The sequence below is a fragment of the Ammospiza nelsoni genome, chromosome 3, assembly GCF_027579445.1.
Source record: "Ammospiza nelsoni isolate bAmmNel1 chromosome 3, bAmmNel1.pri, whole genome shotgun sequence".
In the NCBI taxonomy this organism is placed as follows: domain Eukaryota; kingdom Metazoa; phylum Chordata; class Aves; order Passeriformes; family Passerellidae; genus Ammospiza; species Ammospiza nelsoni.
This window is the reverse complement of record NC_080635.1, coordinates 31,841,531-31,865,532: the sequence shown is the minus strand read 5'-3', so window position 1 is coordinate 31,865,532 and position 24,002 is coordinate 31,841,531. Positions and strand designations below refer to the sequence as shown.

The following is a 24,002-nucleotide window of genomic DNA, read 5'->3' as shown; positions in this document are numbered from 1 at the left end:
CCATATCAGACTCCAGAAAAATTTACTATAAATTCAAATAGATTATTGAGGAGAGCAATAGCCAGAAAAAGCTGCTGAGGAACTAGAAACAACATTCCCTCAATCCTCTATGCCTCTCACATCCTCCTCAGCAAAACCTTAATGGTCTAGTCCAGACCTAACCTTAAGTTAGGTCTGGACTAGACCATTTAGGTGGCAGAGACTTCATCTTTGCTGCTTTACAGGTGAAACAATATTCACTTGCCTGAAATAAGCTTGCTGCTGGAGCACAGAAAAGCATCACAGGAGGTGAGATTTAGGGTGCAGTGAGAGAGAGGCCTTAAGAGGCAGATTGCTCTGTGGTGCCACTACAGCGCCTTGAGATCAAGTGTCTGTCTCCAATGAAGTCACAGGTTGGATGATGTGGCTACGGTGGCAGCCACAAGTTGTGTTTCTCAGGAAAGCAAATAAAACCAAGACCTTGAAGCAGAGTGTTTCTAAGACTGCACACCCAAAGCCCATTGCTCCCTGGAGCACTTTATTCAGAGGGGTTCAGTGCTGGGGTGCTGCAGAGATGCCAGCCTCACTGCTTCCCGATTGGCCCACACAATTTCGTGAATGCGGAAATCTGTCTCCTGTTCCACCTCTGCGTGGCGGAGATCAAGCTCGGTCAAAGTCTTGTTGTTTGCCAGCCCTGCAAGCAGCTGCTTCCCACCATCCTGCAAAAGGATCAGAGGGGATGGTTAAAGGAGGACATCCAAAACAGAAGTGTATTGCTCCTTCTCCCTCCTCCCCAGGGCAACTTCTGCTGCTGCCAGTGGGAGGTCCATGAGATGGTGCCAAAAGGGATAAAGGCCTCCACCCAGGTCCGAAATGTTGCTCACAGGAGAAGTGCAAAGGAGGAGTGTAACCTTATGTAGCTCTCTGTGACATGACACATGCTAATGACTCCCTCTGGGTACCATGTCAGGAGTTCTCAAGCTCATGCTGGTTAGTAACACATCTGGCAATGATAACCTGAGAGGAGTCTGCTCCCCCTGTCCCCTGGTTCCCAGCTTACTGCTGGCTGGGCACAAATGGATTAGAGTGCTGTTCCTCATCTTGGCAGTTGTGAGAGCCCCAGAACTGGCAGTTTTCTGTCTGGATGCCATTTCCCAGGCTGGGTTGGCTTTACTGAGAGGAGTATCTCATGGAACTGAAGACCAGCCCTTCATGAGACAGAAAAGGTAGCCTTTGGGAGGCACCCACCCAGAGAGAGGTTCCCCCCCCATACATGAAGCACTGTATTTAGGGATGTGACAATTTCCAGAATTTTTTTCTGCTGTTGCTATTCTCTTACAGGTACCAAACACGCTTCCTGCCCCTTCTCCTCCATCCAGATGGCCCTCTCATCCCAACACCCTGCCTCTTAGCCCTTTTGCCAAAAAGGACAGAGCAAAAAGGTCTGGGAGGACGTCTCTTTTTAATGGGCTACAGAGGTCAGAATTGAATGCATTTCTAGCAAAACCCCCAATGTTCCCAAAGATAATATTACCAGCCACCTTTTGGGCTGCCATGGAACTTCACAAATGGGTAACAGGAGAGCTCATCAGAAGGAAGATTCTAAGCACAGAGATAATTATTTACTAAACAAAAATCCTTCTATCCTTTCCAACCTTTGCCCCCTTCTATCATTAAACTCAAATGGTTTTCCACATCCAGGACCATAAAACTCAGAACTCACAAAAGGTTTTCTGCCATCAAATCCTTTTAAAACCCTTGTCAAACACATTGATGCCAATATTTCTGCCAGCAGGGACAGCTGGTCTTGCTGTCTCTTTATTTGACAGTGAGAATAATCGAGGCAGCACAGAAAGTTTAAAAGCCAGCATGATTGCTTTTGGCTGTCTAGTTTCAGATTTCTAAAGCTCTTTTTAATCAGCAGAAGAGAAGCGGTCTGGTTTGTGGGCATGTTGCATACTGCAGCTCTTAGGGATGTAGTAAGATCTGTGGATGTTCTTCTGTCTAGAAAATGTAAGCCTGTGTTTTAGGAGCCACTTACAAGCACACAGACACGACACTCCTGACCCACCACACCGCTCCCAGGCCGCAGGGTGAGTTAAAGAAGCTCAACAACCAAGCCCATTTTCTAACAGTCTCCTCTGAGCATGTGATGGACAGGAGAAATTCTGGGAAGGGTGACACTATCTGTGTGCTGCTGAGTGACAGATGGCACAGCAGATCCAAAGCACAGAGGAAATGCATGAGACCCTCATCTCATGCTGCCTATCATTAACTACGCTCACATGTGCGAAGCGTCTGTGACTTTTCACAGACATGCTTCCTGGTTTTCAGTTTCCTGGGGGGAAAATCCCTCTCTGCCCAAAAGCCCAAAGCCTCAAAGACAGATTCAGCCCTATGAACAGAGCTAGATGTAACAAGTGAGGTAAATGCATGTTCATGCAGAGAAGGTGTCCTTCCCTTTCCTGACATCTGCTACAGTCTCTTCCCTGCTCACAACTGATTGTTATCATTGCAAGAATACAAAATGAGGGATGCATTTGCCTCTGTGGCTTTGAGACAGGCTCAGGATCTGCTTTGCAAGGCCACCACACAGGCTCACAGACTGCAGGCAGAAAAGGCTTCTCTTACCAGCCCCAGGTGGTTGCATGAGAAGTTGATGCTTGTCAGAGAGGTGTTCTGAGCCAGGACCTGGGAGAACACTGCTGCAGTTGGCTCTGACAGGTTATTACTTCCCAGATGGAGGCACTTCAGGCTCGTGTTGGTCAGCAGGGCACGGCCGATCGCCTCCCCGCCTTTGTCCTCCACGAAGTTGAGGCGCAGGTTCAGGGAGGTCAGGGTGGAGCTCTCAGCCAGGCCTTGAGCAAGAGCCTGAGCCCCCAGGTGACAGATCTGGTTGTTACACAGATTGAGGGTTTCTAGTTTGCTGTGGCTGATCAGCTTGCCAATCGCTTGTGCCCCGTGGTCCCTGATGAGATTATGGGACAAGTCCAGCTCCAACAAGCGAGGGTGATACTGCAAGCTACGGGCCAGGAGCTTGATCTTCTCATCGTCCACTTTGCTTCGTGTCAGCTTGAAAACCTGTGGGCATAAAAACCAGGGTCACTACAACAGCCAAGGCTTTGGACTGAGCTTTGTACAAAACCATCATGGAGTTAAACCTATGGTCCACCAGACAGGATTCATCTCCCTTCACTTCAGACACCTCTAGCTAGCAGGCTCAAGTATTTGCTTTCCTAGTGGGCTGAAACTTCCAGAAAGCAGGGCATGCCACTGATGTCCCATGCCTATTCTACGGAAAAAGGGTTTGCCTCCTGGAAATGCCTGTTCCTTTCCTCTGACTGCACAAAATCTCTAACTGGGGGCTAAATTAAAGCAACATAAAGCTGTCAAAACATCTGCAGCAACCAGCAGCAGAACCCAGCCCAGATCACAGTCAAACCTGTCTGAATGAACACGTGCACCAGTGATAACCACAGAACAATGTCCTGTGTGCCTGGGGCATCCTAATAGCCACAAGAGAGGTAATTACTCTTCTGGAAGCCATATTTCCCAAAGTATGAGAGTCTGTGGGGAGTTCATCCAGCTCACTCCTGCTCCACTCTGGATAGCAATGCCCACTGGTGTTTTGGAGGGGCTGAGTATCTGCACTATCCCTCATTGCTAAGGCAAGTGTGAGTGTTTCCCCACACTATTCTTGGGGGTCCTCTCTCCTCTGGGAGAGGCTGACATGCATTTACTGAGCAAAACTACCAAAAGCTCCTTATGAAAAGCTCCCTCTGGACTTTTCCTCTCCTGCCTCCCAGAACTATATGAGAGTTAAAACAGTAGAGTGCTGCTGCTTCTTACGCTACAGGCAACAAGTTTTGTGGGAGGAAACATTCTTCTCACGGATCCCCTGACAACCCATTCTAACAAGGACATGGCAGAACAAGATACTCAGCACTAGGCCAGCAGGTTAACATCTCTGCACTCTGTCAGAGTCTGTAACTTGCAAAAGGAAGGGTGGTACCAGCAAGCAGAACTGGCCCCTGTATTTCTATCCACAGGCAATTTGAAGATCTAGCTGAGGCAGTAAGGTTCAGTTTGGGGTATATTACTTTCAAGTTACGGCACATCCTCAGGGCAGAAGCCAAGTTGGAGCAGTCCAGCTCAGTGAAGTTAAAGAGGTTCCACTCAAAGTTCATGCCACAGCTCTTCACATCATAAATGAGATGAAGCTCTTCAAGGTGAGGGAGAGAAGTAATGAGCTCTTTCAGGTTGTAGTGATGCTTGTAGACCTCACCCATTTCAGCCTCATCCTCTGCGTCAGAGAGGTCATGGCCCTCCTCCTTTGAATCCACCTGCAAAGGTGGCAGGAACTGATTGATCTCCAGTTTCCGCACGTAGTCTTGGCAGAGTGGGATGAGGTCTAGGACCTGGTCGGGGTCTGTGGTGTTAGGGATGAAAAACTTCAGAATGTTCTCCAGGTGACGTTCAAAGAACATCCGTTTCCAGCTGTCCCCGTAGTTGGACACGTCACACACTTGCCAGCGCTCCATACAGCACCTCTTCCAGTACTCCTCATGGCTTACTCTGTTGGCAGTCACAGAGAGTGGAAGGCTGGTGGAGAGCCTCTCCACCACCTTCTTTTGGTGCTCAGGCAGAAGATCATTCAAAATAGGGTTGTCTGGAAGAGATAAAAAGAATGAGAGGTTGGTCTGGGCATAGGAACAATTGCTGGCACTATGGTTCTGCCCTGGCCCCCAGCTGTGTGCCCATGCCCTCCCCTCTGATGGCACTGGCTCTCTCCTTGGTTGCCAGCAGCTGGAGCACAGAGCTAAGTTGGCAGAACACATGTAGGATTCATCTGTACATTTCCATGTATGATTTCTAACTTTTACAACGAAACATCAGTGCAATTTGGTTTACTCTCATAATTTTTGGGAACTGCACCAGACACTGTGCTCCCCATTTCAACTTGGTTTGAATGCCAAAAAAATCTTGGTTTTATATTCAGGGCAGGAATTCTGTTCCCAAGAGAACTAATTCAGCCTTACAGTGATGGGAGAGCTTGGCCTGCCATTTGCTGAACTTTCTCCCTTTTGGTTTCTAAGCATATTGAAGAACAGTATTTGAGAACAACTGTGTGCTTTTCATGCAGGTCCTTGTGCCTATTTATCTTAATTCAAGCATTGGTCTTACCTCAAATTGATTCCTATTCCTTTTAGCTGAGGCACACTCCTAGCTTTTAGGTCCACCTTGTTTAAATAAAAATTCTGTTTTCCCAGGTACTCTTTCCCCTGAGTCTCTTTCCCAATGCTTGTCCTAAGCTGTCTTCTCTGTCACAGCTGCCTTCTCTGGTGGAAGTTCTTTGTGCCCAGAAATGCCAGAGAAAAGCCACATGTACTCGCACCATGAATATTTGGTCATGCATACACAGTTGTGTTGAGTAACATAAATCATCAGTGAAGAAACTTATCTGTGCACGGGAAACCAGATTATGAAACACAAAGTAGGATTAGCTTTATAGTTCCCCAATTTCTGGAGCATTCCCTTCCTAAGGACACTGACAGTTTTACCACAGCCTCTTCCTGGAGTCTATTTCCAGTGTGCCACAGCTGACGCTGCGGTGACCTTCTCTGCCAAGTCCCATGACACAAGCAGAGGTGGGACACGTATGGGCAGGGCTGGGCTAGCTTCACTCAGGCTCACTCAGGCCCCACTGTGGGCAAGGTGCAGCCTCACAGCTCAGGTAACAGCACGAGGGTCCCCATGAAAATGAGCACACAGATTTTATGTGTGCACAGTGCAGGTCCAATGCAATTGGCATCAAACTGACTGATCAGGCTGCTGGGACTGCAAGGTTGTCCCAGCTCAGACCCTCAAGTACCTTCAGCTCCTGGCATAAGGCAGCACTAAGCTTCTTTGTACTGTCTTACAGTCCCAGTGTGGACATAGCCTTAAAACTATCTTTGGTCTTTGCTGCCACTTCACTGAGTCAGCCAAAAAGACAGGCCCTTCTTCTCTCCCTCCCAGTCAGTTCTTTCTCAGATGAGACACGCTTCTTCTGTTTTGCTGTGTTTCATCAGTCCACCTGCTTCAAAAGCACATTCCCTGCCTGAGGGTATAACTTGTCACATCACCACCAAAAGCCATGGAGGAGGGCTCAGCCTGTGAATACAATACTGAGATGATAGCTCCTCTGGGCAGTAGCAATTCTGCATCTCTTTGTACAGCACTCAGTACAACAGGGCCCCATCCTCAAGCGCTACCCTAACGTCTGTACGAATCAAGAGCAGGAAACAGCAACTGCACAGCCCCAGTCATGGTTGAGGTGAGTCCATAAGAGCATGGATGGAAGAAGATGTGATAGAACAAGGTCAGTACAGAGTCACATCCTGGAGTGCTGCCCAGAGGACTACAGCCATCCCTGGAGTGTACAGATACATGCTTAGCTACGAAACAGTTTGTTTAACTGACTGCCCAAGGGGATATTTCTCCCCATCTGCTCCTCTGGCAGGGCTGGGTGCCACACTGCCTTTCAGATGCATCTGCCTGCCTTATTGACCCTCTGCTCTCTGGGACTGACCCTCTTTCCACATGTCCTAGAGTAAATGTGCTCCCACTTACTTTCAAAATTGTGAGCGATGTGCTGGAGGCAGAGCTCCGTGAGGGGGGGGACAGTGACTAGGGACCAGCTGAGATCCTCGGTGATGCAGCGGCGTGTGTAGAACGAGACATCAGTGAGGCTGGCCTGAGGTGGACACGGTGAGGGAAGGGATCTGCTCTTATCACCAGCTTCTGGCTGCTGCATCCTTGCTCAGGACCTACTTCTCCTTCAGGAGAAGCAAGGGGAAAATTCCTTGGTTACCTGCAAAACTAAGTGGTTACCTGCAAAACAAAAAGGCAGCTTTAGAAAGAAGCTGGCAACATAAATGGTCAGCTCACACTGCTCTCCCGTAACACACTTGCCCTTTGCCTGCCACCTTTCCTTTGGACTGGAAGCACTGCAGCCAAACAACTATTACTGAGCCTCATCTTTATACCCTACCCTGTGCAAAGAGGTCTCTAGGCACGACATGCAATAATGAGATAATAACGTGGTGTTAATTCAGAGTGCTGTTGAAGAGGATGGACAGGAATTGATTGTTTACTGCCTTTTCCAATAAAAGTAATAGGGGAAGCTGGCAGGAGCTAGGCCTAAAGCAAAGGGTTCTTCACACAGGCTGCAGTTGAACTAGGGAATTCCTTGCCACAGGATGCTGTGGATGTTAGGAGTCTGCAGACTCTAAGAAAAGTCCATGATAGAGAAACCCTTTGAGAATAATGAAGCGCACAGAAGTCATATGGCTCAGTGTGAGCAGCTGAACACAGCGTGAGGTGGGGAAAGTGCTGGAGGAAAGAACACATACTTGCATTGTTTTTCTACTCTTCTCCAGGTGTCTGCTTCTAGCCACTGACAGAGATGGGTTTTTGGGCCAGCTATCCCCTGGTTTGATCCGGTATGCCTGTTCTTATGACTCTCTAAAGACAGGTGCTTTACAGATGAATACATTTAAGTGTATTCTTTTCCTGCTTTTCTCCATTATTCTCCAGCTGAACTCCTTCCAAACATCCATTAACTGATGAGATGGGTCAGACCTGTTCAGACCACACTGAGCCTAAGCAGATATGAGCTAAAAGAATCAGCCTGGAGCAGAAGGAAGGATGCGTGGTCCTATTAACTTTGCAGAGCTTTCCCAGACCAAAGTTTTCCATTTGCTGTTTCCTATTCCAGCCTCAAGGCCAGTGCTCTCAGAATCCCACACGTATGGTTATTGCCTGGAAGTCCTAATGGTTCTCTAACCAGCCGGTCTGAAAGAGGCAGAAAAGACACCAGGAAAGAAGCATCCCCTTGAGTTCTGGGTTCCACAAGAGCACTTAGGTCTGGTGAGCATCCCCCAGGGCATACAGACCCATGCTGATCCTTACTGGGGCTAATGGGACTTAACAGGGCTGCAGCACAGGGCTGGGCAGTTTCAGGCTGCAGGACACCTAAAAGAAGCACGAGGCAGAGGTGGATGGCAATGCCAGAGGTGAGAACACCTCCCTGCAAGACCAAGAGGATATCTCAGGGCAGTGGTGGCCTTGCACCACCATAGGGTCAAAGGATCTTGTGGAAGGATAACTGCCATGTAGTATCTTTGGCCACCATATCCCTCACCTGAAGGGTGGTTTGATCCCAACCAGCTCCTCCTTTGTGAGGGATGTGACCCAGACAGTGGTCCCTAGATGAACCACCTTAGTCCTTCCTTCCCCGGCACAAGGCTGCTCCTTTCACCTCTGCCTTCCCAGCTGGTGCTGCTTCTGCCCTGTCCCTGAAAGCTTTGGAGCTGGCTTTGCTAGTGTTACTCCCTCTGCTCCTTCCCCCTCCTAAAGGCATCTGAGGAAGGGCCTGCAAAAGAGGGAAGAGAGGAGATCTGTGAATTACTGAGGTCTAGAAGAGAGGAGCAAATGCTTCATGCTGCAAATATGTCAGCAGAGGCTGCTTCAAAGGCAGGCCTGAGAGGACAGTTGGGAAAGGGTGGGGATGGCAGAGGCAGGGCATTCTCTGGGCCAAAGCAGGAGGATGAAGGGTGCCAAGGACAGGGAAGCTGTATTTCCTGGGAGGCAGTAGTGTACAGATGACAAAGGTAAAGGCAGTAGAAAAAGGGAGCCTGATCTGATGCAGGGTGGAAATGGGGAGAGAAGGAGTGAGTGTTAGGCAGCTGTGAGAATGCTGGGAATCCTTTCCCTGCAAAGGTCCTTGTGCCTATGGAAGGTGCTATGATGATGGGTCACTTTTCAGGGGGAAGAGACCTGATTCTCCACAGCACACTAACCCAGCTGAGACCCAACTCCTGATGCTTGATGGACTTCTGTGGAAGGGCAAAACATAGCTAGAAGGCAGTGAGGTGGCATTAATAGAAGTGGCTGGGAAAATTGTTTTCTCCTTGCTCAGTCCTTTGTCCTATTCAAAAAGCATCTGTATCATTTTGTCCCTCAGGCCAATCACAGCTGATTGGAGCTTCTGATGGCTTTCTTGACCTTTTGGAAACAATCATTAAAAGGCAGCTGTTGGGGAGAGCCAGTGCAGCATTGATAGCCTAGGATTATTTCCTGTTTGCTCCAGGAGGTTATGGGATTGCCTGTTTACCCATGGCAGGTTGATTTTCAGAGGGTAGGTAACCCATGGCACATGCAGGGCTGCCAAATGGGCTCCAAGAGTCCAGGCAGGAGACACAGCTGCCCTGAGGCAGTGCTGCCCAGGCTGCTGAGAGGCTTTCCCTTGATCTGAGCCCCAGAGCAAGTCAGCTCAGCTGACTCCACCATGCCCACTACAAAGCCAACAGGAGCAAGGCTGCAAAGCATCCAAATCAACCCCATGCCTGTGCTGCCAGGTCTGACACTGAGCCACTGCTCCCAATACATCCAATTCCACCACACCAGCGTGGTGAGCACACCTGCCAGGTGCCCTTAGCACCAGGGAAGAGCCTCCTTCACTGCTCACCCCCTCTGCCTTGGCTGCAGGAATCTCACCCAGCCAGACCTGAGACTCTAAGCCAGTTTCCAGAGCTGGGTTTGCCAAGCAGGTATTTAAACACAGGGGTAGTGCCATAATTCACTATCAATAAACCAAGCCAACACTGTTAATGCACACTCCTTCCCACCCACTCTGCATACACATCACTCACCTATCCTAAAAAGGATTTATTAGACAATATACAGTGAACAGAGCCATGTAGCAAATTCCCAGTTTTTGTCATTTAACACCCAGATCAGACTGAAAAGTAAATAATGCTTGAACTTCTTAAAAAAATAAAGGAAATCACACATCCCTTCCCCAGGAGGAACTGACAGAAATCTACTCACACAGCCAAATTATGCTGCTACTAACATGCCTTACAAACCTTCTTCAACTAATCCTGTTTTGATCTGGAAATAAAAGATTTTTGCTCTTTTCGTTCACACCAAATCCCAGACAGACCAGAAAAAAAAGAGCTGCATGGAAACTGGTGACCTTTGGCTGATGCTCCTACCAGGATTACAGAGATACAAAAAAATGGAACAACAGTAAACACTGTGCTTACTGGAGAGTTTGTAAGAGCAGGATAAATTATTTCAGAGGGTGGCTATGCTCCAGCCAAGACTGCATTTGCACTGAAGCTCTGCCTGCCCATTAACTGAGGAGGCTCCTAGGCTACTGCAGCAGCACCCTGAAAATGCCAGTTGTTCTGCAGATGTGCCAACCTTAATGCTGTTACGTGTAGTCCAGGCAAGTGATCCTGAGTCTGGCTAACACCACTGATCCCACTGACACCTGTGGGGACTTGCCATGCTCTGTGGCACCTCCATAGGCTAATGCTAAGAGTTCATTAGGACACTGTGTTGCAGTCTAAGTCTGGGCCTGAGACACTGCAATGGGCTTTGAGTGAGTTTAAAAAAAAAAAAGGTGCCAAATGAGGAATCTATTTAGCTTCAGATATAATGAAATTTGTCTGCAGTGGGAGATTGGGCAGAGTGAGGCCAGCTGGCCGTTTTGGAATTTGGTTAATGTCACCACTGTAATCCTGGCGGTGTGAAGCGCCAAAACTGTGCTCCCGCATCTCTGTCAGCACGACCTGGGAAGGGCCACTGCCCCAGTGGGATGTCAGAAAACCAAGAACTCTTTCGGACCTGAGCACTGCCCACCGCAGCCCCCGTCACTGCGCGCAGCTGGCTCTGCCGAGCCGGCCCCCGGAGGCTCCGAAAGGGCTCCCTTCCCCAGAGGGCAAGGAGAACGCCAGGGTGCCCCGCCAGCCCAGCTCCGGGGGATGCCGGCCCTGCGCTCCCCCCGCCAGCCAAGCTCCTCTCCAGAGACCCCGAGAGGGACGGGAACTCATCGGCGCGGCCGCTTCGTTACGACCCAGCCCTGCGAACTGCCGGGGGAGGCCTGCTGTGGGGCGCTGAGTGTGCCCAGACCTGCGAACCGCCGGGAAGGGCCGCTCAGGGGCACTGCGTGTACCCCGGACCTGCGAACCGCCGGGAAGGGCCGCTCTGGGGCGCTGGGTGTGCCCAGAGCTCCGAACCGCCGGGGAAGGCCCGCTCAGGGGCGCTGGGTGTGCCCAGCCCTGCGAAATGCCGGGGAAGGCCCGCTCTGGGGCGCTGGGTGTGCCCAGAGCTGCGAACCCCCGGGAAGGGCCGCTCTGGGGCGCTGGGTGTGCCCAGAGCTCCGAACCGCCGGGGAAGGCCCGCTCAGGGGCGCTGGGTGTGCCCAGCCCTGCGAAATGCCGGGGAAGGCCCGCTCTGGGGCGCTGGGTGTGCCCAGAGCTGCGAACCCCCGGGAAGGGCCGCTCAGGGGCGCTGGGTGTCCCCGGACCTGCGAACCGCCGGTAAGGGCTCGGTCAGGGGCGCGGGGTGTGCTCGGACCTGCGAACCGCCGGGGAAGGGACCGGGGCGTGAAACGCGCGGGTCCCTCCCGGCACCTGTGCCTGTGGGATTCGGCCGCCGGCTCTGTCCTGCTGCTGCGGGGCAGGGAACGGAGCGGAACCAGGACCAGCCCGGCCCCTGCGCTAGCCACCGCCGCTGTCGCCACGGACGCGGCCGTTGCCGGGGCGGGGCTGCCGCGGGCCGCGACCCCCGGCCGGGCACGCGTGGGGCTCGGGACAGCCGGGCCCGGGTGCGCGGCCCGGTCCGAGCCAGGCCCAGGCAGGGCGCCGGGCTCCCTTCATGGGCCTCCCGGCTGTCACGGGGCCTGCCCGCTGCCAGGGCATGCGGGGCGCCAAGAACCAGCGGGAAGGCAGAGGGACGGGATTTGGGATGGGCTCCCCCGTCACCCCGCCCCGTGCAGCTGCTGGGAGTTAGTGCCGTGGGGAGTAGGAGCCCCCTCTTGCAGCACAGAGATGTGTGAGCTCACCACCATGCTCCACGAGGGCTGGGTGGGGAGGCAGCATTTGGCGAAGTCCTGGACAGTCCTGCAGCCGCAGCAGCTGCTGTGGCATCATGGAAAGAATGGGGCAAGGTGTGCAATGTGAATGGTTCAGTACCAGTCAGTATTCAAAGGATGAATACATTGCTATCCTCAAGATACCCGTTTCCTAGAAAGTTTGTATGGCTAAAGGTACGCTGTCAGTGCCTGAAATGGGCTTGCTTCAGGGCCTCATATTTTGGGGCAGACGACATCACAGGCAGGTCTGAGGGGGAGGAAAGCAAATTTGAGAACTCCACTGATGGCAAGAAGATCTTGGTCCATCTGCTCCATGTTCGTCTCTTCTCCTCAACCTGTTCATTTTTCATTCTGTTAAGCATCCTCTATAGACGTGGGAAAAGACCAGAATCCTCATCAAGACAAACATCATGCTGTGGAATATAAAGAGTAAACAAGGGGATGAAAACATGCATCTCCTCTTTCCCGTTTCTCAGATCTAAGCATTGCAGTATTTCCCAGGGTATTTCCAGCCTGAGACAGGTTTTTCTTTCACTCCTTTGGAATGCTGATGTAGCGGGCACAAGAGGAGTGCAGCCAGCCTGTGCCCTGTGGGAGCATACATAACACTGGTGCCAGCTCTCATGACAGTCCTGCAAGTCCCATAATAGCTGGCAGTTTTAGGAAGCTGTGCTGACTTTCATATAAAATTTACCTCCTGGTCATGAAGAAGATGTTAAAAGCATGATCCCAGATCACCCCAAAGGCTCAGCAACAAAACAATAAATGCAAAGAGGCATGGATTAAAAAAAAGTATCAAGACTCTGAGGCTTCCTTTGTGAATTTCAAAGATGGAAAGTTAGACCTTGGCAGCAATGTACTTCTTTTTCTAGGTGTGGCCTGATTCTGTCACTCAGCTCCCCAGAAGTCAGTATCACTGCCTGTGAGTCAAGCTGGTGTTTAGCACAGTGGGGTGGTCAGAAGGCTTGCAAAGCCCTTCACAAACCCTGGCCTCACACTGACCATGTTACTCCTGGGAACACATCTCCAGGGCTTTTGAGACCTTGAAAAGCAGAAGTGAGAGCAACATAAAGCCAGGGATATTTTCTCTTGCACTGATTTCCATGCACACATTCAGTCAGACTCCTGAATTGGAAAGGAGATAGCCAAACCAGATCCACAGAAATAGCACCCCTGAATTACCTGCATAACAGTGATCAGTTTCTGAGCTGAGCCTTCAGCAAGCATCAACACTGAGGTTTTTAGCCCACCTCATGGACAATATAATGCAAATGTCATGTTTTGTAGACTTCACAGTCCAAAGGAGCTCAGCTGTGTCTACCCAGTCATTGATTCCCAGAGACACCAGTGCCCAATATTGCAGTCAGTTGTCAAAATAGATGCAATCAGGTGTTGAATCATATGCTGAAAAGAAGTAGTGGTAGTCCAAAAATAGCTGTGTTAACTCTTTCTCTACCTTAGCATTTATTTCCAGTGGGAAATGTAGACATTAGTGTTGTTCCCAGTGGGGTGTGCAGTGGCAGTTGCTCCTTAAATGCTGTGGAGTAGGGATGCAGGGTAAAACATTGCATCCATTCCCATTCCCATCCCCACTGTTGACAGCTGAAAGTGAGGATGAGGGAAGGTGCTGCTTCCTGGCCCCAGTGACTAAGGCACTGTCCTACCAGCAGACCCCAGGTGCCCTCTGTATCCCTCCAGCTACCAGCTCTCAGATTTCCCCTAGACAGCACCTGTGATGGTGTTGTGCATTATCAGCTCTGCCAGCTTTGCCTAGAGTTGGAGGACAGTGTAACAACAGTCAAACCTCAAATCACAACAAATAAATTGGACAGTAGCCAGGTCCTGCAGTGCCTTGTGTGGGAGGAACACGTCCCACAGAGCATCTTCTGCTGCTAATGTGAAGATTCAGGTGCTGTTCTGGAAACAAAGCTGTGGCTGTAGGGTGACAACCTTTTTTAGTGTCCCAGCATGATGGACTAGAAACATTATCCTCCCTGGCTTTGCCCAGCCACCAACACATCCTGCAGCCAAGCATTTCTGCTCTACCTCTCCATCTTCCTCTCCCTCTCCTCTCCAGTTACACCAGCAGCAGCTGTCTCTTCAGGGACTGCAGGAGCACATCTGGTGAGCTTTCTGCCCACAGCAAGTAGCAGGCTGTTTATTTGCAGTGGCAGCTGGAGGTAGAAGGAATGAAAAAAAACCTCTCTGTGCATGTGTCCTCCTGGTCAGCCCTGCTAGTGCATCTCCTGCAGCCTGCAGTGTCCTCACATCACACCATGATGGCCAGAAGTCACCACACCAGTCCAGGATAACATTTCATGTGAGTGCTGTGCTCCATGTGGGGCAGCCTCTCTAGCTGATGCCTGCAGCGAGGCAACCTCCATCTGTCAGATGTGGTTCATCTCTCCGTGGGGAAGAACCATGGGCACAGCTGAAGGTCAGGTTTGAGAGGAGCCTGTTGGTGTTTGATGTCTGCCTGACACCAAAGGGACTCACTAGGGCAGGAGCCAGTGAGGTTTGTCCTCAGCACTGGAGTCCTCTTTCATTAATGGCTTCTACCTTTTCAACACAGCACAGCACAGAAAGGTGCCAAAACTGGGCAGGACTCAGAAAATTGAGGATGCTGGAGAGCAGGGACTGGCTCCAAAGCTCTATTTCCAGGCCCTCCTCTGGCTGGCTCCCTGCAGCTCTTGCTGGAAAACACTGCTTACAAGCAGCCAGCAGTTCCTGGAGTCCTGGGGGAAGCAGCAAAACAAATGACATCCTGGAAGGTGGAAAATTGCCCCTGTACAGCCAGTGCTGAAGGATGGGGGAGCAGGATGCTCCCTGGGCTGCTGCTCTCCCAAAGCTTTCTGCTCTCCCTGGGTTGCAGCAGGAACCATGCAGCTGCTGAGGGCTATTAATAGATGGGGAGAACGTGGGCTCTTTTTCCTACTGCTTCCTGGGATGAATGGTAATTACCCTTAATGAGACTGGATTTGGTTCTACCTCCTACCTTCCAGCCCCCTTGCCTGTGCTGGCAGGGAGAGCCCAGCCCATCTGCTGCCTGCGCTGGCTCTGTGGGGAGCAGAGCTTGGCAGCAGGAGTGGAGGCTCGTCTCCCCAGGACATCCCCCAGGCCCTGCTCGTGGGTGCTGGCTCAGGGCAGGAGGCAGAGCCTGCCATAGCCTCCCCCCAGCCTGACCTTTCCAGTGCTCACAGGAGCCCTGTGGGGGGTGAGATAAATGATCCCACCGCAGGCTGAGGGTGCAGCTGGCTTGGATGCTCTCTCTTTGAGATTAATTAAAGAAACAAAACAGGGGAACAAATAATCAGGGAATCTGACCTGTTGCCATGGTTGGCATCCCCATCATCATGCATCACACCAAGGTTTGTGAAAAGGGGTATCCTTCCTCCCTTGCTGGTGCAAAACCAGCCCTAAAGTATTCCTGGACTTGTCCCCCCATCTTCCACAGGGCACAGTCTAGCTGCCATTGGGTTGATCAGGGTATGACCTGCACAAGGGAGATGGTTTTGTTCTCACTCTACCGTGCCTCTGGCCTGAACTCAGAAGCAGGAAGGTTTCCTTCATTCAGATAACTTCAAAATAATACTGATAAATAGTGCAGGAGGTTTTCTTCATCCACTGGGGGGCTGTGACTCCTAGGAATCACCTCCAAGAATATGGATGCAGATGTTAAATCTTTCTTGTACATCCCAGACTCTGTCTCTGGGGCAGGATATCCTCTGCACTAGTGTTTGCCCATGATGCTTGGTAAGGCTGCACTTCACAACCCCACCTCTGTGCTGTCCTTCCTATCTGGAGAACCATGCTGCCTCAATGACTCTTTACCCCTCCCTGAAAACTTAGATTTTTCCTTTCTTCATTCAGGTTAGCATCTGGTAACACTTTAAACCATGGGAACCCCTTCCCTTCACTGACCCTTGCTACTTGCAGCAGGGCAAGAGGTAAAAGGCTGCTTCATCTTGCCAAGCTGAAACTTCTCAGGCAAGACAGTTTATTTGCCTCTTAGTTTTTAATTAGTTTTTTTCCAGATCATATGTTTTCTTGACTGAATCAAAGAAACCTTCCTGCAGGCAGGATCTGTGATCTGTGCCCAGGGACCTCCTGGTTCCCATTTGCAAGCCCCTGCCTCCTTGCTTCTGGAGCCCTCTCTTTTCCCCTCTCTCTGAGATCCCTCCAACGTCAGACCAGAAGTTTCAAGTCCCTCTGCTGACTCCCACTGAGCCCCTTGTGTTGCATCCAAGTGCCAGATGGCACTCTAGGATCGAGAAGGAGCTGTGCCAGGCTCCCCTCCCTTTCTCTCCACGCTTCAGTCTAGGGAAAAGAGAGAGAGAAACAGCACTGCCAGATTTCAGGCTGCCGTGTTTGTGCCAGCTTCTGTGGTCTTCAGCCCCACTTCCAACGGGATTGACATGGGAGGTACTGGCACAATCCTGGAGCAAGGGGTTGGTGCCAGGGAAGAGAGGACCTGCTCTGAAGCTCCCCTCTGTGCCCAGCTCTGGGCTATAATTAACAACCAATGCTGAGGACACAACCACTGCCACTGCTTCCTCCATGCTCCCCCAGCCCTGCTTCCTTCTTGTTGGAAAATGTCTTGTTTGCAAAGGTCTGCAGGTCTGAGGGTGTAGCAAGCTCCTCTTGGGCAGGACAAGTGCCCAGACCCCCTGTATTGAAATGAGGAGGAGGAGGAGAGGAAAAGCAGAGCAACTGCCCTGCTAGAAGGTGGATCACAGAGGCTGTGGGCAGCAGAAACATCCTGTTTGTGAGTCCTGCTGGGAGCATGGGGTTGTGTTTGGACAGCAGAAGGAACTTGGGGAGGATGTGATCAGATATTCCCAGCCTTTCTGCTTCAGATAGCTGTGTGAGCACAGTGCCTGCTGCTTTTGGCTCAGAACTGGCTGACCCCTTGAATAAACCCTCCTTTCCTGGAGGGACTCTGGCACTTTTTGCTGGCTCTTCTTGATGCCCAGGGATGGGCATCTCCATTAGTACTGCCTCAGCTGTAGGGTCTCTGCTGTCACTACTGTGTCACAGCAATCCCCACAGGTCCTGTCCCTGGAGCAAGTGTCTCCTCACTGTCAGGTTGCTGTCACTCAGCTCCATGGAGGGAGTCCATGGGGACTTGGCTCCTTAGTAGAGTCCAGAAGGAGACATGCACAGAAGAGATGAGATGCATCCTGCTGCAAGAGGGCTGGTGATTAATACAGAAACACTGATCACTGAGATTTTGCCAGCCTTCCTCCTCAGTTCCTGGTGAATGGGGTGCTGTTGTGTCCTTGCCAAGGATGCCAGCTGTGGCCAGCTTCCCTTGGCTGTGCTGGCCACATTCTGCCCTGCCCTGTGCACCTGGCTGCAGGGCTGTGTGACAGGGAGATGTGGCATCACCACTCGGCCAGCCTGGCACTGGCCACGTGAGCCAAGCTGGGGTGCCATGTAGGAGAAGAGAGCTGGCTGCATATTTGCTTGGAGGAGGGAAAGCTTCTAGTTAGGGACTTCTATTCCTGTCTGGGCTTGTTGCAGACTTCACGACTTTCAGAGCAGGTGTGAAGCTTTTCCCTTACCAGGCTGGGGATGAGAGTTAGTGGGAGGCTGTTTTCCAGCACTCTCATGGAGATGATCCATTGGTTTTACATTGGTCTCTTTTTTCCCACAGGATGGTCCATGATTTGCATTTTAGCTTGTGACTCTGTGTCATTCCCTTCCCTGCCCCAATTTCCACCCCTCCTTGTTGTGCTGTATTTAGATAAATCCAAGTGCTTGCAACAGGGTCGGTACTCTAGAGGGGCGTGAAGCAGGATCAGGTCCTACAGCACAGGCAGTGCACCATGAGATTTTGAAAATCCCAGAGGAGGCAGTGCATCATCCTTCCCTTGTTTGGCCACCAGAAAGCAGCTGAGAGGTCCAGGGTCCTTGTTATATTTGAAATGAGGGCATCCTCCCTGCTTGCCTTATTTACCTTCAAGGCCAGCTGGGCTGTGATATCCTTTGCAGAGGGAACAACCAACTACCCTCACAAGTAGACATCCCTTCCCTTGGAGGCTGGGGATGCTCCCTGGAGTCTGACCCACGGAAGAAGGAGAGGACTGGGAGGGTCTCAGCTGGGCTGTGTGGGCTGGGGATGTGGGGGCACATGGGGAAGGAGGCACATTTTCCCGCTCTCAGACCCTTGGTGTCTCCCAGGAGCAGCTCCATATAATATATCTTGTAGCAGGAGTTGCAGGGCCTGGTGCAGGGCAGCTTGCAGGAGCACAGGGGGGCCTGTTCTCCCCATGACAGCCAGAACAGCGTTGGGGTGGTGGCTGTGGTGGCAGTCGGACACTGATGGGACAGGACAGCCGGGAGCCTGTGCACCGAGGGCTGCTGAGTTGACACTGTCCTTTGGTGCCCTCTCCCCAGCCCAGCGGAGCCCAGCCCCGGTAGGGCTGTGGAGCTGCCAGCTGCCATCACTGTCCCTCCAGAGCCATGCTCTGTGACAGATCTGCTTCCTGCTGCTGTGCCCAGCTCCCAGGCACCCCCTGGCCTCACTGCAGGACACGGGGGCCATGGCACAGCCAGGGTCCCCTTGGTGTTCCCTTGCAGGGCTCGGCTGGTGGAGCGGGGCCCCAAGGCATCGTGCTGTGTGCTGGGGGGAGCTGGGTGCATACAGCCAGATGCCCCCCTGCAGCTCTCTGCCACTGCCTCCCTGAAAGCCTCTGCTGTGTCTGCAGCATCGCAGGCCAGCTCAGGGAGAACCACTGGGCTTCCCTCCTCTGCCCCGTTGCTGCCTCTGGGTCACACTGGCAAAGGGAGCTGGACTGGCATGCTGTAGGCTCTGCCTGCAGCTGCTGAGCCAGGCTCTCTGGAAACCCTACACTTGAGGATGTGTTCAAGGGTCAGAGATTGCCTGATGCCTGCAGGGTGCTTTGAACCTACAAGAAGCAACCTGGAGTGTTCCCAAGGACTTCTGCAGTGCCAGCAATGTGCCGAGCCCAGCTGCTGCCTCTGTGCCTGGTCTGTCCCTGAGTTATGCCACGTGGTGCTTCCTCTGGACCAGTGTAAAGCTTTCCATCCCTGATTCTAAGTCCAGCTGTCCCCCTCCACTGTGAGGCCTCTGGCTCTGCCTGCTAGGGCCAACTCATCCTGCTCAGCTGTGGTTTTTGGCTGCACTGCTTGGTGGGTCTCTCCTTCTTCCATCTCCCTGGCTGGGTGCCCAGGGTGATGCTACTCACCCAGGGCTGGGAAGCCCAGCTGCAGAGCCCTCACTTGCTGTCTTTCCCACAAAGAAACGCCAGTGTGCAAGCTCCATTGCCCTCAGATGTGGAAAGGGGGGGTCTCTTCTCCCAGGCCCTGCCTCTGGTAGGGAGGGATGGTGCCCATGGTGGCGACACCCCAGATATCCCAGCTCATCCTGATGCTGCAGTGCTGTGAAAGCCAGCACCTCTTGGGGCAACCAGCTCCAGCAGGAAACTCTCCTGGCTCTCTGGCTGTCCAGTCTGTTCCAGGTGGGTGATTCCTGTGTTTCTAACAAGGCAGGGAAAGAAAATTAAAAGCCCAAGTGAGCAAAGCAGCCAGGCTGAGCCAGGAAACGTCAGAAATGCCTCTGTCAACACTGCAGCTGAGGCAAGCAGGCAGGCAGGCAGCTTCTTAATTATTGATGGTGCTTATAAATAAATGCTGGGGTAGGGAGGAGAAGGTTGTAACAGAGCAGAGGAGCCACTTCTGGATGGGGGAGGGAACATGAGAACTTGCTTGTTTTAAAGGTCATTTAGTTTTGCCTCTGTTTCCCCTTTTTTCTGTAAAACTCGGTGATATTTGAGTTGGTGGATTATCTTCCCTGTGCATCTTCTTGCACCTGCCTAACCTGGCCATCCAGGAGGAGGAGAGAGGAAAGGCACCAGTGAGGGCAGTGAGAGAAAGAAGGGGGAGGGAGGGAGGGAGGAAACACTGTGTGGAATGTGGGACAAACAGGCAAACCAGGAGACAACGAAATTAGTAGAGCAGCAAATCCCAACCCGAGTGTAAATAATTTTTCACCATGTGAAAAGAAGGTCTACGTAGGCTCAGATTTATCTTCCTGTTCCTGGAGCTCAAGCCCAGGCAACCTCTGATGTAAAGCAAGAGGAAAGTGCGTGACATGAGGCTGGGCAAGGACTAGAAGGAGAGGCAAGATCCTGGTTGGGGACTGGAATAGTAACCCAGTGTCTGCACAGCCTCAGGGACTTTTGCAGCAGGCTCTGGGTGGTGTGTCCCAGAAAAACCAGACAATCTGATGGCAGTAGTTCTAGGATAAGGATCCCACAGCCAGCTGAAAACACAGGTACTGCAGAACTTTGAGACTGACAGCCCCCATAGGAATCTTAAATGATTGTGCACGGTAGGACTTCTCAACTTGGTCTGAAGCCCTCCAGCCCACAGAAGTGAACACACAGGCAGTGGGTGCACAGTGGAGCTCCTTCTAGTCTACACAACAGCAGACTCTACAGGGTCATCTTCCATCCTCCCCAGTCTCAAGGGAGCCACTGTAGGTGGTGGGCAGCAGCACCCCAGTGCCTGGGGCCGGTCATGAGTGCAGCTTTGGGTGCAGTTTTGCTCATCCTTCCACTGGAGCCTGCCATGGTTACACACCTGCAGGATAAGCAGCTCTGCAGTGCCCAGGGGATGCAGCAGCACATGGCTCTCTGGATGCAGACTGGGTAACACCATGAGAGCCTCACTGCATTCCCTCTGTGCTGGAACCCTGGGACCCCACAGCCACGTTTCAGCGACCCAGAATGACATCAATCAATCAAATTTCAGCCCTCAATGGAAGTGGGCTGCTCCTGGCCAGGAAGATGAGCTCAGTAGCAGGGTGCTCCTGACAATAGTTGGGATGGTGATGGGGAGGAGATGCAACGGGAAGCAGAAGCATTCTCCCAGCCCTGTGGGTCCACCAGGTGCGTTCTGGAGGAGGGAGGAGCTTTGGGTTGCAGCTGAGGAAGTGACGCCTCTCTGCAAGCGGCATGGAAACGCCAGCTGCAATCCGGGCTGAGGAGCTGAATGCAAAGTGCTGTCGCCCAGGGAACCAGCTGGCCGTGAAGGGCAGGCAAAGGCGGGCTGCTGGGATTCCCCAGGAAATGCCTCTCCCGCCTCCTCGGCCGCTCGGCTCGCTGCTGTGGACAGCGTTCTCCTGCGGTGCAAACTTCTCTTCCCCAAAAATGCTCCCCAGAAGTTGGGGACGCAGTGTTGGAGGGGTGATTCAGCCAGGGGGTGTTCCTGCCCATCCCATGGTGCCTGTCCCACAGCTGAACACCTCTAGCACAGAACCATTCCTCTCCTTTCCCAAGCATCTGGGATGTAGGAGGTGAGCAGCAGCTCACACCACCAGCTCGACACGGCCTCGACTGCTCCTGAGATGGGAAATCTCGCCTCGCCATGGCTGCTGAGTCCATGGTTCCTCTCCACAGCCTCGTGTGTGCTGTGCAGCAGCTGCCCACGAGTTTTTTCTGAAAAATCCCCTCACCAGGATTTCTTCTCCTGAGAAGATGAGAAGCCTCAGCTTCTCCATGTTTTGCTGCTCTGGAATGTGGTCTGGAGATTGTTTATCCAAACATGTGAATTGTTTTAATTTAATGACCAACCATGGTCCAGCTGTGTCGAGGCTCTGAGGAGTCATGGGTTTTTCTTTATCATTCTTGCAAAGCTTTCTGATGTATCCTTTCTCTTTCTTTAGTATAGTTTTAGTATAGCATTATAATATAATATAATATAATATAATATAATATAATATAATATAATATAATATAATATAATATAATAATACATCTGCCTTCTGAGAACATGGAGTAAAATTCTCATCTCTCACCTTGTCCTGGGGACCTCACAAACACCACAAGTGTTGGCTGCCGCAGGAACGGGGAGCCTGTGGTGCAGGGGAAGAGTCTGCAAGTGTAACCCACAATTCCAGATATATGCACGCCTGGGTTCCTGGATTACAAGCATAATCCCTGTGTGGTGTGACCAGTTCAGTGCACACTATCACTGTGCATGTACAGTCACAGGATCATAGAACAGTTTGGGTTGGCAAGGACCTTTAAAGGTCACCTCTAGCTCCCTGCCCCTGAGGTCTCTCCCTCCCTGCAGGGCTCAGCTTGGACATGCTACATTATGTTCAGTGTCACTGGGAGATGGCTCAGCACCACATCTGATGGACCAAGCCCCACAGCTTTTGAGCCTGTGGCTCAGCATGCTGTTAACATCCTCTGCATGGCTCAGCTCTGCTACTACCACAACAATCCCAGGACCTTCCTGAAGTGAGACCTACGGCACTCAAGGTGCAGCATGTCACGGTCCTGCATCAGCCTGTCCCAAGGCTTGGGGAGGCAGGGGTACCCAGGGAGAGCTGGGCTTCTCCCTGACACTGTGTGCCAGCCTCCCAGGCTACTGAGAGTGAAACTCTGGAGCAAAGTGTGTGAGAAGAGACATGCAAGTGCTTTCTGCTCCCCTTTTGCCAATGTCAGGTAGCTGCTTGGGGCTGATGCTGGCAGGCCCTTGCATTGCAGGTGCCCTTAAGGGACCTCGGGGTCCATCTGGCCTTAGGAAGGTGTTGCCAACCTGACAGCCCTGGCTCACAGCAAAAACCCCATCGTCTTTTAATTAGTTTCCCACTTCCTGCCATTCCTTCTGTGTGCATGTGTTAAGAGGTGCAAATGTGTGCCCAGGATACTGCTTGCACCTTAGACTGCTCTTTGATGTTTGTAAGGGAATGTAGGCTGCAATCTTGGCCAGAGAACTCTATTTCAAATGTGTGTTTCCCAAAGCCTTCCCAGCTAAGCATTGCCTGACCTGCTGCTGACATGCCAGGCACAAACATGGCAGCTACTGCAGCTGCAGCACAGTATGTGAAGGTCTTGTCCTCCTGCAGCAGGGAAAGAGGAGCACTTTACCAGCCTGAGGTGACATGGGCACCATGGATGACTCCACAGAATCACTCCTTGGTAGGGTAAGATCCATTTTCTCCTTCAATTCCAGAACACTTTTAGTGCTACTGCACTTACAAGATCAGGATTTGGTTATGTTGACATCATTGATTCTTGCAAGCTCAGAAAGGATACAGGAAATACTGAGTTTCATGTCTATAAAAGCCAAGAGCAGCAAAGGAGGAGGAAGAAAATGGGGTTCCCAAGACAGCCCCAGATGAGGCAGAGGAGCACCACTGCAGCAGCTGCAGCCCTGCTTACAGACCAGGTGGTTCTTAAGGTTTATAGGAAGGTGGTGCAGGAGCTGCAGCAGCCCTGCCAGCAGTGGGTGCTGGGGCTGCTGCAAATACCCTGGGAACAGAGTTATTTTCCCATGGAACACAGGAGGGGAAGAACACATCTGAAATGCCAAGGCATCAGGTCTTTGCTGCTTGCTCACCACACAGTGCTGAGAGCCCAACAGCACCACAGTGAAGATGGATCTCCTTCCAACAGCTCCAAGAGCCACTGCTCTGTGGTGCCTCAGGCAGCAGCCCTTCATCTCCCATGGGAATGGTGTCAGGGGCTCAGTAAAGGCATTACCTGGAAGGGCAGCAGCCAGAGCTCTGCCCTGTAAGGGGCTGGGCAAAAGTCTATGAGGTCAATGGCTTTTAAGCTAACAATCAAGCCAAAGCAGGTTAATTCCATAAGGCTGCTGCTCCTGGCAAGCTCAGGCTGTTTTGGAGCATCATGCAGGAGCAGCTCAAGCCAGCATTCCTTTCCTCCTCCTCACACCTACTCTCCAACACCGAGAGGAGACATCATCTCCTGTAGCAGTTATTAATAAGTATCACAAGAGCACTCTGGGAAAGCTTTCCCAGTGACACAGAACACCCCTTGCCATCCCCACCCGATGCTGCTGGGGCCCAAGAGAAACACAGGAATTGTGCCAACACCAGGCACTGATGGTGCTTTCAGCTGATGGCATGAACCATCCTCTGGGACTCCACATACCCTCTCCAGCACTCTACCAGCCTGTCACAAGGGCCCTGAAGCACATGGTGTTCCAGCTAGGTGTTCCAGCTCTCCCTACTGCTCAGATGCAGGGATGTTAGGAGCACCAGTAGCACCCCTGCATCCAGAAATGGAAAGAATTTTGAGAAGGCACCAAGCAGCTCCGC

The 24,002-nt window shown here is 51.9% G+C and overlaps 1 protein-coding gene across 1 annotated transcript; it reads right to left on the bottom strand.

The window, feature by feature from the left end:
- Positions 1 to 521: 521 nt before the first annotated feature.
- Positions 522 to 6,815, bottom strand: TCTE1 (t-complex-associated-testis-expressed 1). Its single transcript, XM_059469247.1, has 4 exons — positions 6,592 to 6,815; positions 4,080 to 4,648; positions 2,611 to 3,060; positions 522 to 698 (listed from the first exon to the last, which is right to left on the bottom strand). The coding sequence occupies exons 1-4, from the start codon at positions 6,773 to 6,775 to the stop codon at positions 522 to 524; spliced, it is 1,380 nt and encodes a 459-aa protein (XP_059325230.1). The 5' UTR covers positions 6,776 to 6,815.
- Between the last annotated feature and the right edge of the window lie 17,187 nt (positions 6,816 to 24,002).

What these genes read in the sequence shown, in the direction of transcription:
- TCTE1 (XM_059469247.1), bottom strand. Translation starts at nt 6,775, where the DNA reads ATGCAGCAGCCAGAAGCTGGTGATAAGAGCAGATCCCTTCCCTCACCG. An exon ending in CATCGCTCACAATTTTGAAA is followed by an intron (nt 4,649 to 6,591) that starts GTAAGTGGGAGC and finishes TATCTCTTCCAG; the next exon opens with ACAACCCTATTTTGAATGAT. An exon ending in GGATGTGCCGTAACTTGAAA is followed by an intron (nt 3,061 to 4,079) that starts GTAATATACCCC and finishes TTATGCCCACAG; the next exon opens with GTTTTCAAGCTGACACGAAG.